At 35.7% G+C, this 15,138-nt stretch overlaps 1 protein-coding gene across 2 annotated transcripts in view; it reads right to left on the bottom strand.

Moving 5' to 3' along the window:
* CHD1 (chromodomain helicase DNA binding protein 1) overlaps window positions 1-15,138 on the bottom strand; it is an 80,712-nt gene that overhangs the window by 13,367 nt on the left and 52,207 nt on the right. The window contains exons 24-33 of one of the 2 annotated variants that reach the window (XM_079760317.1): window positions 12,206-12,366; window positions 10,859-10,900; window positions 9,398-9,528; window positions 8,732-8,870; window positions 8,357-8,507; window positions 6,489-6,611; window positions 4,104-4,229; window positions 3,370-3,642; window positions 2,892-3,032; window positions 1,514-1,692 (exon numbers count right to left, since the gene is read on the bottom strand). In XM_079760317.1, coding sequence (XP_079616443.1) covers window positions 1,514-1,692; window positions 2,892-3,032; window positions 3,370-3,642; window positions 4,104-4,229; window positions 6,489-6,611; window positions 8,357-8,507; window positions 8,732-8,870; window positions 9,398-9,528; window positions 10,859-10,900; window positions 12,206-12,366 — 1,466 coding nt within the window. The remainder of the gene's footprint in view (window positions 1-1,513; window positions 1,693-2,891; window positions 3,033-3,369; window positions 3,643-4,103; window positions 4,230-6,488; window positions 6,612-8,356; window positions 8,508-8,731; window positions 8,871-9,397; window positions 9,529-10,858; window positions 10,901-12,205; window positions 12,367-15,138) is intronic. The other variant, XM_079760318.1, reaches the window with a different exon arrangement.

Genomic DNA, 15,138 nt, shown 5'->3' with positions numbered 1-15,138 from the left:
ACTCCGCTCCATCCAAGCTGAGCATAGAGGCTTTTGCAAGTCTTGTCTCATAAGGGTGTCTCCAGCACAGAAGTTCTCCCAGCGTAGACACAGCTTATCCTCACAGCCAATTGGCCTGGAGGTCAATTCCTCCCAGTGATACCAACAACAATCAAGGCTTAACTACAACAAGACTGTGCACACACCCCACAAAGGGGTGCACCAAGAGTGTCCACCTCAGGTAATAAGGGAGGATGAGCCACTGGGCCCTATAGGACACCTAGCACACAAGGACACTCTATCAACACAGGGAAGCAGCCAAAATGCGAAGACAAAGAAAGAGGTCACAAATGAAAGAAATGGAGGAAAGCAAACGACTGGATATAGAGTTCAAAACCACGGTTATAAGGTTTTTCAAGAATTTTCTAGAAAAGGCCGATAAATTTAGTGAGACCCTTGAGGATCTGAAAAATAACCAACTAGAAATTAAGCATACACTTACTGAAATAAAAAATAATATACAGAGATCCAACAGCAGAATAGAGGACCGCAAGAATCAAGTCAAAGATTTGAAATACAAAGAAGCAAAAAACACTCAACCGGAAAAGCAAAAATAATCCAAAAATATGAAGATAGTGTAAGGAGTCTCTGGGACAACTTCAAGCGTACCAACATCAGAATTACGGGGGTTCCAGAAGAAGAGAGAGAGCAAGATACTGAAAACCTATTTGAAGAAATAATGACAGAAAACTTCCCCCACCTGGTGAGAAACATACTTACAAGTCCAGGAAGCGCACAGAACCCCAAACAAAAGGAATCCAAAGAGGACCACACCAAGACACATCATAATTAAAATGCCAAGAGCAAAAGACAAAGAGAGAATATTAAAAGCAGCAAGAGAAAAACAGTTAGTTACCTACAAGGGAGCACCCATACGATTGTCAGCTGATTTCTCAACAGAAACTATGCAGGCCAGATGGGAGTGGCAAGAAATATTCAAAGTGATAAATAGCAAGAACCTACAACCAAGATTACTCTACCCAGCAAAGCTATCATTCAGAATTGAAGGTCAGATAAAGAGCTTCACAGATAAGAAAAAGCTAAAGGAGTTTATCACTGCCAAACCAGTATTATATGAAATGCTGAAAGGTCTTCTTCAAGAAGAGGAAGAAGAAAAAGGTAAAGATAAAAATTATGAACAACAAATACGGATCTATCAACAAGTGAATCTAAAAATCAAGTAAAGATTTATAAAATAAAATAAAATGCAATCTAAATTTTAATGAAACAGCTTTTATTACTTTTTATTTAAAGGCAGAAATACCAGCTATGATTATCATGATGCATAATTAATTGATCACTCATGAATAAAAAAAAGCTTTAAAGGGAAAATAGTAAAAACAATTATCCTCAAGTTACCTCTCTAAACATTACTGTTACTAAATTTCAAAAGTAGAATAAATTGAAATATAAGAGACAAATAGATTATTACATACCCACAAATTTAACACTTCCTAAAAAGTACATTACTTACTTTCTCCACTGCTTGATTTGTTCAGGATTTGTATACTCTTTCAGACATTCTGTGATATGGTCACCAATTTTTATTAAACATTGTCTAGTATGCTCTAGTTGTTCTCTTTCTGAAAGGCCTTTCTCAGGCCTATCAAGTTGTTTCAAAGCTGCTTTAACAGGCCTCATTCTTTCTTTACACTTTTAAAGGGGGAAAATAAAAACATAAATAGATGTATTAAACATAAATTCAACAAACATCTTCTTTCAATATTTACATGAGTAAATATAGCACTGTTTGATGCTAAAGTAACCATTAAATATCACCTCACAGCTCTTAAATGCCAGGGATTTCCCCCTCAGATTCTCTTTGGAAAGCAAGGCTTTCCTTATCAGTCTTTGTGTGAGTAATAACTTTGAATTTTATTTATCTTTTGTAAAAATGGTACTTTTTACACTGGAACAAACCATTCTAAGCAGGCTTAAACACAGAATGATGACAAGCATGGTAGCATATAAAACCAATATATTTTAGCTGAAACCGGTCTGGCTCAGTGGATAGAGCATCAGCCTGCGGACTGAAAGGTCCCAGATTCGATTCCGGTCAAGGGCATGTACCTGGGTTGCGGGCACATCCCCGGTGGGGGTGTGCAGGAGGCAGCTGATCGATGTTTCTCTCTCATTGATGATTCTAACTCTCTACCCCTCTCCCTTCCTCTCTGTACAAAATCAATAAAATATATAAAAAAAAAATAAAAAATAAATTAAAAAAAAACCCACAAAAACCCAATATATTTTAGACCAGTGTTACTCCAAGTGAAGTCTATGAACCTGCACTTGGTTCCAGGGAATAGGCAAAAAAATTTTAGAAACCTTTATATCAATCTGACAGGGCAATTTTTGTCTACTGAACCTAGTAATAAAACATTAGGGCTTGTATTTTGTATATATTTTTAAGTGTTCACTTTTTTTCTTTATTATACTTCCTAAAATACTAAAAAAGAATCTAGGTACTCCTTCACTAAAGATAAGAAGCAGTATCATATAGTAATTAGGTTCAGAAATTAAATGGTTTAAATTCTATCCTTCGAGAAAAGAAGTTCATTCAAAGTAGTCCTTAAATGCCTCTCCTTCGAGTTCTTCATTTATTAAAGATTTTCCAAATTGATTCTAAATTTAAATTACCTTTCAAACATATTGTTTTTACAACCTGAATTACAGTAGCAACAAATTCAATGACATTTCTAAATTAAAAGCAGCAAAGAATAAAACTGCAATTTAAATGTTATATGGATTATTACTAATAACCAGTCTACTACAGCAGTCGCCAACCTTTCAAACTTCAAAGACCACTAGTGGTCTTCAGACCACCCGTTGGTGACTGCTGGTATACTACTTACAATGCTGAATGTCTTCTGATCTAGCTCTTCGGATTCTTCGGATATGGGAACTGGTTCACCACTTGCAGTGATATGAACTAGAGGATCAGACACTGAAGATTTCTTGGATCTTTCCTTGCTATCAGATTTGGATTCGCTCAACTGAAGAAAAAGCAAAAATAAAAACCCAACAGTAACAAAGGTAAAATGATTAACACTTCTAAAAACAATTGTTTATTCACTTTTAATATCCCTATCTATTTTATCTTTCCCCAATTTTATTTGGAGAAAACATAAATAAATAAGGTTACTCTGTAATGTTACCCTATAGGTAAGGAATTTTAAAAAGGATTCAAGCCTATTTTTCTCTTCTATGAGATACCCACATGAATTGAACTCAGTTATTGAGACTAACATGGGCTGATAGGCAATTTGTTCTCCTAAAATATAAATAAGCTGACTGTGTAACTTTCTAAATTTTACATTATGATTTGCATACCTTTTCTTCCTTTATGTCTTTTTCTTTCTGCATAGCTTCTATAGCTTCTTTTACTTTCTTTTCTCTCTTTTCTTTAAAATCTTTTTCCTTTATATCTTTCTTATCCTCTTTTTCTTCTATCTCCCTTTTAAGTTCTCTTTTATTTTCCTTTTCTTTTGCTTCCCTCTTTTCTTCTGGTTCCTTCTTTATAGAAACATCTGGCTCAGGTTTTTCTTCACTGTCTCTTTCTGTTTTAAGTTTTTTATTTGGATGTTTCAAAGAAGTGACCTCATCCTAGAAAGTGCAAGTATGGCCAATGTATTACTAACCAAATCTTGACAAAAATTAAATTTCTTTTCTTTGCATGACTACGATTGCATGTATGCAGATTCTGAAAAATAATCCAGAATCCTATTAATAATGACACATGCAATATTTACCTTCCTATAAAAACTAATGTAAGCCAGTCCCATTCAAAATTCATAATAAAGTTGAAGGAGACAGAACCTCACTCAAATGGTAATGTTTGAAAGGAAGGACCTTTGCTCTCTCTCTCTAGTGATATATGATCTTCTATTGGATGGGTGAAATACTGTTCTGTAAATGAGACTGCATAAGAAGCTACTTTTTAAAGAAAATTTCAGTACTAAAAAATAAAATTTCAGGTCTTAGTTCAAATTTCAAATGTAAAACATACCAAAACATGCCATGTTCCTTTCTATTTAACGGGTTGCTTTTCTAAAACACATTCTTACCTTATCATCTTCATCGGACTTTTCTGAGAGCAGAGGAGAAGAATCACTCTTTATTTCCTCTTTCACTTTTATAGACTTCATTGATTTATTCTTCTTAGCTCTTGCTTTTCTCCTCTTTGAACCTCCCTAAAAAGAATTATTTTTATTATAACCAATTCCACAGATTCCATTTATTAAAAAAGCTTCTTAAATACTGAATCAAAAAGGTAAAGAAACGAATAGTTTGATTCAATCCTTAGCCTGTTGGTAAAAAGCTATATACCAAGCTTAGAAAGTCAACAAACGTCATATCTATATTATAAAAACCCAGTGGTCCTAATGCTGTAACGACCAAAGACTGGCATGGGTGGGTGAGACTGTGCGAGTGGTGAGGTGCGTACAGGTGGGCAGGGCTGCGCGATTCGCACTCTGCGCTTCTAGCAACTTAATAAAAATGAAGTAGAGAGAAACAGGAGGGTTTTGTCCCATCCTTAAGTTATTATCTTCAACTAAATTCAATACTACCAGAGTAGCATTAGAAATTATTTTTAATGGTACAAATGTAATTATGACATTGTAGTCATAGGTAAATTTTTAAAGATTTCTACAGTTCCAATCACCCTTTAGTGTCTTCTTCCTACTTTTTTGGAGCCCCTCATAAATAAGATCAGTGATCTTTAATGCTACTCCTTAAGCTTTCCAATGTCTCCAAATAACACAGTAATGGAGGCTTGACCTTTCAAAAAGGACTCCATTCTAAACAAGTTACCCCCACTCCCTCTCTAAATACTAAAGAAAAAAAGTAATCTCACTTCCGAAAGACATGACTCATCAGTGTTAACATGAATGCTGAGATAATTTAATCCTTTGCACTCACTTGCTTTTTTCTCGATTTCTTTATTCTACTCGGGATTTAATTTTTTAAATACCCCAGATTTTACAAAGCGCGGCAGTAGAATAAAAAACTGGAGTTTCTTTTCATACAAACTTATTTATTTGGATTTTTTTATATTTCAAATTATTGATACATTCAAAGAGTATAAAAAGTGCTGCTACCGATGCTAACCGTGTCGAGTCACACTTGACATCCGAGTGCAAAAGGTTAAGGCAAAATATTACCATATTCAAGTGACACTACTAAATTATGGGAAAATACACTTGTAAGTTCATATTAACCACAGATGTCTTTCTAGGGCAGCGGTTGTCAGCCGGTGTGCAGTGGCATACTGGTGTGCTGCAAGAGACACACTGGTATGCTACAAGAATTTTTAAAATATGCAATACTGGACTATGTAGTCATGGGCACTTACCTCTTTTTCCTTAGATTGTCAGATATAAGAATGACAACAGCCAGCACAACAACAGCTGTCTGGTGTGAATGAATAAAAATTATTCCTAATTTTTTGTCAGATCAGCACAAAGTATAATTTTTAGTAGTCCTATATAATAAAAGTCTAATATGCAAATAGACCGAATAGCGGAACAACCAGAACAACTGAACAACCATTCACTATGACGTGTGCTGACCACCAGGGAGCGTGCATGGAACATGTTAGGTGTCGGCTGCGGCGGGATGGTGGAACAGGTGAGTGGGGGGCATCAGAACAAGGCGGGGCACTGATCGCTGTCATCAGGGCAAACCCCGGGTGGTTACTGAAAATTCTTTGTTCCCGTGCGCCACAGTCCTGCCCAGAGCTTGCACCTGCTGCCAGCGCCAGCCCTGCTCGCACCCGCTGCCAGGATCAGAGACACCGTTCATACCCACTGCTGGCGCCGTCAGCTGGTGTGAGCAGCAGCTGCCAGCCCCAATCGCCCCTCAGGGCTTCTCCACCTCCCCCTGCTCCTGAGGGGAAATCAGAGCCAGCAGCTGCCTCTCACACCCGCTGCCAGCGCCAGCCCCACTTGCACCTGAGCTGCTGCTTGCACCTGCTGCCAGTGCCCAGTGCCATCAGTGGGTGCGAACAGCGACTGTTGGCCTTGATCACCCGACGGCTTCTCCACCTCCCCCTGCTCCTGAGGGGCAATCAGGGCAGCAGCTACCACTCACACCTGCTGCTGGCACTGGCCCCAATTACTCCTTGCCTTCAGAGGTTGCAAGTGGGGCTGGTGCTGTCAGCGTGTGGGAGTGGTGGTGGCAGGTGCAGGGCTGCCAGCAGACAGGGACTGAGGGCCGCGGTGGAAGAGGCCAGGTGGGGGCATGGAAGATGGGCCGAGACCCACCCCTGTGCCTACCGCAGCCTCACGGCCCACAGTTCCTTTCAAGGTGCACAAATTTGTGCACTGGGCCCTACTTAGTTTATGTTTGTCATGAGAAGAAAATGGTTGAAAGTTGCTGGTCTAAGGCAATCAGTAAGCTAGACTTGTCTTAAAAGTAAACTGCTCTTTAGCATCTGAATTTTAACTTACTGCACCAGAAAGTCTTTGAGCTTCTTTTTTTGCAAGATCTCTACTAAGTAATTTGATGAGGTAGTCTGCCCGAGTCTGCAACTGTTTTGCTTGTGGTTTTTTATCAGGGTCATCTGGAAGAATCTGAAAAGCAATTATTTTTTTCAGTTTGTCTTTAATAAAATGAAAAAATTTAAAGCTAAAAAGTGCTTATTTATTTTTTTAAATATATACAATTCACTAACAAATTATAATTATTTCAATATTTAGGAATAAATTTAGAATGAAAAATACATTTTTTAATATCTATGACACAGTAAAGATCAGTTTACCAGGAAAGAATTTTAAATAAATACACAATGGAGGGGAAAAAAATCCCTCTTCAAAATGTGAATACACGGTGTGAGGTTAAAAATTTCTTCCAAATATACAATAGTGTATTTAGCATCCAGTGTTTATTAAACACTAGAGGCCCGGTGCATGAAAATTCATGCACTGGGGGGCGGTGTGTGTCCCTCAGACTGGCCTGCCCCCTCTCACAGTCTGGAAGCACTCAGGGGATGTCCTACTGAGGAGGCGACTGGCCAATCAGGGGAAGGCATTGCCCCCATCACCCCCTCACTGCTGCTGCCGCTGGCCTCCCTCTGCGGGAGGTGACTGTGCCAATCACGGGAAAGCGACACCCCCATCATGCCTCTGCTGCAACCACTGCCGCCCGCTGTGACTGCCTGAGCCTCGGCCCTCGCAGCCACCGCGGATTGCCTGAGCCTCAGGGAGCCACTGTGGCTTTGTCCAGAAGACGTCCGCCCTAATTAGCATATTACCCTTTTATTAGTATAAATTATGGTATTCTTAGATTTCCTTCCTTTCTCATTATAGTATATGATCTATAAAGTACACAAAACTTCCTAGAATACAAGGTAGCATCTATCTAGAAGATGACCCACAACAGGCACTGTGAGGAAACTTTTACAGGACTCTAGTTTTGCTTCAAAGAAGCAAATGACAAATTTCTAGTATCTCAAGATTCCCATTTGTCTGTGAATAAGTAAAATATAAAACGGGAACTTAAATGATAAGAATAAGGCAATGCTTTCAGTGGTTTCCATTCTAGGCAAATAAGTGATTTCATTAAAGTGGTAATATCAAATAATCAGAAAACCTAAACATGGTTTGACATTACAAAAATTATAAAAGATTTCAGAATCTTTTTTCCCCCATGAATAATCTAGTTAATGATGGAATGAAAGATTTACGTTTAAGCTAAAGAAAAATGTCTTTTTTAAAAAATATATATTTTATTGATTTTTTACAGAGAGGAAGGGAGAGGGATAGAGAGCTAGAAACATCGATGAGAGAGAAACATCGATCAGCTGCCTCCTGCACACCCCCCACTGGGGATGTGCCCGCAACCAATGTACATGCCCTTGACCGGAATCGAACCTGGGACCTTTCAGTCCGCGCAGACCGACGCTCTATCCACTGAGCCAAACCGGTTTCGGCTAAAGAAAAATGTCTTAACAAAAATATAATTTTAGAGGTAAAGCAAAATCTCAGAGATATTTAAATTCATGAAATCCCTTCATGAAAACCAGATTCTAAAGAAGCCAAGGTCACACAACTATCTAGAGCCTTTGTTTCCTGACACCTAGTTGAGTTTATATCTAACATAATTTAAAACATTTTTTGTATTATTTGAGAGAGGAAGAGAGCAATAGGAACATCAATGATCGAGCCCGCAACCCAGGCATGTGCCCTGACCAGGAATTGAACCATGACCTTCGGGCTCACAGATCAATGCTCAATCCATTAAGCCACACCAACCAGGTTCTAACATAGTTTAAAAGCAAAATTAAATTCAACATCAGAATCAAGAAATATTTAAGTACCTTGTGTGTTAGACTGAGGTCAGGATCCATTTTAATCATTTCCCAGCTTCCATATCCATATTCATATATGCCAATTAATAAATTGGAATCATCTTCTTTGCCCCAGTCTATATCAAAATGAGCAGCCTTTGTATGGCATGGGATAGTGTACCTAGCATTAAAGTTAACAACCAATGTCAAGTTTACAATTGCCTTATTAAAAATTAATTTTAAAAATATGTTAAGAACATATCTGAATCACTCAAAATTTAATTTTATGTTCAAAAACATGTCAGTCAAACTAGCCAATGACATAAAAAACATTTTAACCTACATTCATATCAAAATTATTGAGTAACAAGAAATATTTCACAATGGAAAAAGTAAGCAACTCACTGCTTTCTTTCTTCTGGATCTGAAGGAATGGATTTATGTAATGGTATTAATTCTTCTTCATGGGAGATGACTAACTTGGCATTCACTTGTACTCCTGATATTCGGAATGTTGGACCCTTTACTTTTCCAAGTCTACCACCTTAATTTTTTTAAGAAAGAGTAAAAAAAGTATAAAATATATAACTACAAAATAAAAAAGCAATGTATGCTATTATTTATTTTAGTAAGTATTACTTATATTTACTTATTAGTATTATTTATGTCTGGGGGGAACTTGCTGGCAAACTTTAAATTTTCACTACAAGATTTTTTAATACATATTAGTGACGGTAATATAGGAGATGTGGATTCATAAAAAGCATTTCATGTACTTAAGTGTTTTATCTACTGCAGAAGGTACATCAATCTACTGATATGATCAATAATTTCTCAGTAAGATTTCCGGTATGATTTTTTTTTTCTGTACATCTGATTACTAAATCTTATCTAAATATTTTTATTTAGTGGATGAATTATAAAATAAGCATAATGAAGTAACTATGCTCCAAACTAATATTCTTTTAAGACTGATGAACAGGTAACTTAAAATATAATACCTAACTCAATAAAAGCATATTTTAAAAGTTCCATTTACCTCTCTTTAAATCATTCTCATTTTAATATTACCTGTCCGTTCTGTTCCTGAAGAATTATCCTTCAAAGCTTTAATGCAACCATTATGTACCAACTCTCCTAGTCGTCTGAGGTCTGTCTCTGACTTATCAACTAATTCAGCATCTCGAGCTATTGCATCCAATCTATAATAAAATAATACAATTTTCAGGTAAATATGCAGACTAAATTTCACTTCATCTCAAGTTCTACAAATCACACTATTTCATGCTTTACAAATTTTAGTTCATATAATTGGCATAAGATAAATAAAAACCAGGAAGATTTGATGGGGAAACAAGTCGTCTATATATTCAAAGATAATAATAAAGTAAACCAATTCATTACAGAACAAGTGGTATGCTCCACATTTGAAGATTATGTAATAACTATAGGCCTGGTGCACGAGATTCATGCACGGGGGGGGGGCGGGGGTGGTGGTGAGGGTTGTCTCTCAGGCCGGCCTGCGCCCTCTTGAAGTCCAGGACCCCTCGCTCCTTACAGCCTGCCTGCAGCAGAGGCGGGAGAGGCTCCCACCACGGCTGCTGTGCTCACCAGCCATGAGCCCGGCTTCTGGCTGAGCGGTGCTCCCGCTGTGGGAGTGCACGGACCACTAGGGGGCAGCTCCTGCATTGAGCGTCTGCCCCCTGGTTGTCAGGGCGTGTCATAGCGACCAGTTGTTCCGCTGTTGGGTTGATTTGCATATTATGCTTTTATTATATAGGATTTTACAAAACCTTTTTATAACTGACCAGATCTTAAATTCAAAAGAAGTGCTTACTATGTACAGAGTAGATAATATGATTATTAATGTTCACAGTATTATTCAAGTCTTGTATGCAAGTCATCTCAAAATAAAAAAGAAAATATCTTTATTTTAAGGAGTTGTGTAGAGAAAAAATGTTAAATGAATTTTAGTCTTTGCCATTCTATATCCAGACAATGGGTTTACCATAACAAAGAACAAAGAATATCCAAATCACAGACAATGACTAAAATTAACTGATAACAACAATATAAAAACCTGTCTTAACAATTTTATTTTAGTACAGTTTGTGTAAGAGGAAGCTGTATTTAGGAAAACAAGGAAATTTCCCTAGTAAGAGAAAATAAAACAGGTCTTTAAGTAAGGTGGCTAGGTAAGCAACTCAGTTTTTCTAAGAATGAAACTGCTAGTTATATGTTTCTCATTTAAAAAATGATAAAGCCTTTGAAAGTACCTTGAAAATTATAAAAATGAAAAGTATTTTATAGAAAAATTCATTGGCAGGTAAAATTTTAGACTAGGAAGAATTAAGGATGGCAGTAAAACATTTTTCAAAACTACTTGAATTTTGCTTTCTACAGATTAACTTTGTAAATGTTTGTTAAAAGCAAATTTAACAAAGTACCTAAACTAAATATTAGTATAAACAAAAAACCCTGACAAGAACATAAAACATACTATGATTCTATGAGAATAACAGATGTATTTACCTTTCTAGAGGGCCACCAAATTTCTTGTAACTCTTGATAAACCTAGCAGAAAATAATTGTTTAATTTAAATGCAGGCTTCACTACCCATTAAACAATAAATTTATAAATATATAGAAAAAAGGAAATACTTGTTAGAATCAAATTAATTCAAGGTAATTACTGACAAAAATGAATAAACTATGCTAGAAACCAAAATGTTAAAACATTAAAACATACCAAGTAAGACAAGAAATTAACACCCAGGATGATGTTTAGAAACCAATATAAATAAAACAATAGAAGCTAAATTTTATTTTAGAAATTACTTTATTTTTTTTTCACAAGACAAAATAAGGTTCAAGGCTACCACAGGAAGTGTCTCCAGAATTATCAATCATATTGCACCTCCTAACATTCCAAGTGTTGATAAAATTTACTGAAAATAGCTTTAATTCAGAATTAGGGTATTATACCAACAATGGAAAATAAAAATTTTACTTAAGAACAAAGCTACCCAAGTGGTTGATGGATGAGGAAAAATATCCAGGAAAAGTTGAAATGCCTCTTCAACTAAAGACAGAAAGTCCAGCAAATCAGGTGGTCATAAAATACCCTTAATAAAATCTAATAACATATTTAATTTTCTGGTAGAAAGAATGAGGAAGAACTTTATCGGTCAGGTCTATGATGTAAAAGAAAAGAGTTACAATGGCTTGAAAGAAACAAACTCTCAAAATACAATAATGAACAACCTTTTTACAAATTTCATAAGCAAAATTATTACATAAACAAAAGTAAAGTTATTCTATTCCCCTTAAACATATCTGTATATACACATAAATATATTTTGAAAGAAAACTACAATTTATCTTACTACCCAATCTTACCTCAATTCCTACTTGAACATATCAGAAATACCCTTAACATGGTTAGTTTCAAAAAACCAATTACTCGAGAATTAAAAAACTAGAAAAATATGGAACTAAATTATCCCCACATAAAAATAGTAATGTTGTGAGTCAGAAGTGCAGTGAGAATTTTTATTAAATAAGTCTAATGTATTGAAATATACATTCATTATTCAAAAAGGCCACTGTTCTGAACCACATTAATAAAACCAAAAGATTTTAACAGTCTAAATAGACTAACAATAAATAAATAATATGCAAAGATTAGATGCCAAACATTTTTTTTTCTCAGTTATAATGAACACACAAAAGCAGAACCCACCCAATTCCTCAATAATTTTCATATATTTGCTTCCTCTAACACTTTCACCTTCATCTTTAAAATGTTGGGATTTCTGTATTTTAGTTTCACCCTCTAATAAAAATAAAATGAAGAAAAATGGTGTCACATCATCTTACCGCCGAATTTCTGCATCACTAAATCCTTTAATATTCTCTCGAGGGATAGTTCGTGGTCTTCCACGTTTCTTTGGCCTTTTCCTTTCTGAGATTGAATCACTATCAGATCCAGAATATCTCCTGCTTCTACTGCGCCTCCCTTCACTTCCATTGAAACTAATCTGGAATTTGAACAAAAATTTACCCAAACTTATAGCAAAGAAAATTTTACAAGATTGACAGAATTTAAAAACTTCAAATGCTTTTCTATAAATCAAAAATATTCTATAAAAATAAATTTTAAAAAGCAAACAGAATAATATAGCATGTTAATGATAGAATTATCAATAACCTTAATACGTAACACATTCTTATAAATCTAAAGGAAAACACTACTGTCCTTTTGTAAAAATGAGAAAAGCTTATTACCAAGCAATTAATCAAATAACATAAGCATAAAAATCATACAAACTCATTGGTAACACTTTTTAAAAATGAGAATTAATAATGAAATGGAATTCTTTTATTAATCCATCAATTTGACCAATACCAACTAAGCAATAATAGCTAATATTAGTAATGGGATAGAAAAATGAACAGCAATATACTTCTACTGGGTATTTAAACTGGGACAGAAGGCAATTTAGCGATATTGTATTAAAAGCCTTGAAAATTATCATTCTGCTGACACAGCAACATCATTCCCAGGCATATTTCCTGAGATGAGAAATGTGAGGGAACATTGGCCAATAAAGTCATTTACAGCAGATTTCTTTTTTAAATAGTAAACAATCTAAATCAGGGGTCCTCAAACTTTTTAAACAGGGGGCCAGTTCACTGTCCCTCAGACGGTTGGAGGGCCGGACTATAGTTAAAAAAAAACTATGAACAAATTCCTATGCACACTGCACATATCTTATTTTGAAGTAAAAAAACAAAACGGCAAAAACACCCACATGTGGCCCGCGGGCCGTAGTTTGAGGACGCCTAATCTAAATGTTCATCAAAGAAATTGGACAAATAACCTATACAATGGGAAGTTTAAGAAAGCCATAAAAAATTGTGTTGTAGCCCTGGCTGGGTGGCTCAGTTGGCTGGAGCACCATCCCACGTCCCAAAAGGTTATGGTTTCAGTCCCCAGTCGGGGCACATACAGGAGGCAACTGATTGATGTTTCTCTCTCACATCAATGTTTCTCCCTCTCTTTCTCTCTCAAATCAATAAAAACATATCCACAAGTGAGGATTACAAAAAAAAATTTTGTAGAATAACATTCATTATATACTGTTAAAGGAAAGAAAGCAACTTCCAAATTAATACTCCAATTAAATTTGGCAGATATGTATAAAAAATATTGGAATTATGTATACCATATTATTATATTATTAGTGATTACCTCTGGGTGGACAGATCATGTGTCATTTTTATCTGTTCTCCTAAGTATCCACTTAGTAGTATTCTAATTAGGTTGAACAGATATTTAAAAGAAAAAAAATGCCAGTTGAACCCACATAAAAATAACTAAATATCCATTAATTGTTTAACAAATATACCAAAGCATATTTTCTGTAAGTCTTTAGCATTTTTTCCAAAGTCTCAGTATACATTCTGAATACCTTTAATATGCTGAAAGCTTATTGAAAGTGAAGAATGGGCACTTAGTTTTTACTGTTCTAACCGCCTTTCATAAGATCTAATATAATGCTATGCTTCCCATCCACTGTAAAAGGAAACCATTATAGAGTTTGAAAAAATAAACACAAACAAGAAACTACAAACATGGTCACTTTCAGGCCAAACACATTGTTTGGCTCCATATCTGCGTGGGATGTATGAAGTTGGTAGGTTGCTCCTTCCATAACAATAAAAATCATAATCCCTAAAATCTAATTTAAAAAATCATCACTTTTTAAAAACACATAAAAATCACAAGGCAACCTAACAGTCTCAAATATAAGGAAATACAGCAGCTTGTAAGAAGAGATGGGGCTCAAATACTGGCTCACTTGGGAAGAACGTAAATGGTAGACATCAAGTACTATAAAAGCAGGTAAGAGGAAGTTAAAAATTTGCTAAAGGCTGAATGCGGGCTGCCTTGAGAGGCATAGAATCCCTGGGAACCAAAGACAAAAGGAGAACCTGCACCCACTCACAAGCACTTTTCTACAAACCTACACCAGGTGCTCATGAGAGAAATCAGAGAAAACTTGACTTTGTGGTGCAGCCATGAAGAAAGGGAGCAGTCACCTTTCAGAATACAGGCAGGAAATCTTGCCAGACCCATCTCAGCTACTGAATTGAGTGCATAGGAGAAGACCTAATATAGTTGTAGGAAAAGAAAACTAAAAACCCTACCTTAGGAGAAGAGTAGCAGGCCAAGGACTAGGGTGAGGCAAGTCCCTTAGTTGCCTCAAAACTTGAGGCACCAAAAAACTCAGTAATAAAGACAACTATATTATAATGCAATATCCTAAAAAACAAAAGTTAATGCAAAAAATCTAGTATTAAGGTTTTTTCCTTTTGCAGCAGGATTCAAAATAGTTTAGCATGGCACTGTTACCATTATCTAAAAACCTGACTATTTTGTTCATTTGGGCCACAAAATAATCAACTATTTTTTAAAACTTCAAACCATACAGGGAATGCTCTCTGGCCATGACAGAATTAAACTAGAAATTACTAACGAAGATACTTGGAAAATCTCCCAAATATTTGGAAATTAAACAACATACTTCTAAAAAAGAAACCAATGGGTTAAAGAGGAAGCCACAAGGGAAAAAAAATATTTTGAATAAATGAAAACACACCAGATATCAAAAATTGGAGATTCAGAAAAGCAGTACTTTGGGGCAACTTGTAGCATTAAAAGCTAATATTAGGAAAGGAAGGTCTTGATGCAATGGTCTAAGCTTATATCTTAAGACAGAAAAAAAAAGAGCAAATTAAAGCAAAAA

This window comes from Cnephaeus nilssonii (assembly GCF_951640355.1).
Source record: "Cnephaeus nilssonii genome assembly, chromosome: 2".
Classification (NCBI taxonomy): Eukaryota; Metazoa; Chordata; class Mammalia; order Chiroptera; family Vespertilionidae; genus Cnephaeus; species Cnephaeus nilssonii.
This window is presented reverse-complemented; position numbering and strand designations above follow the sequence as displayed.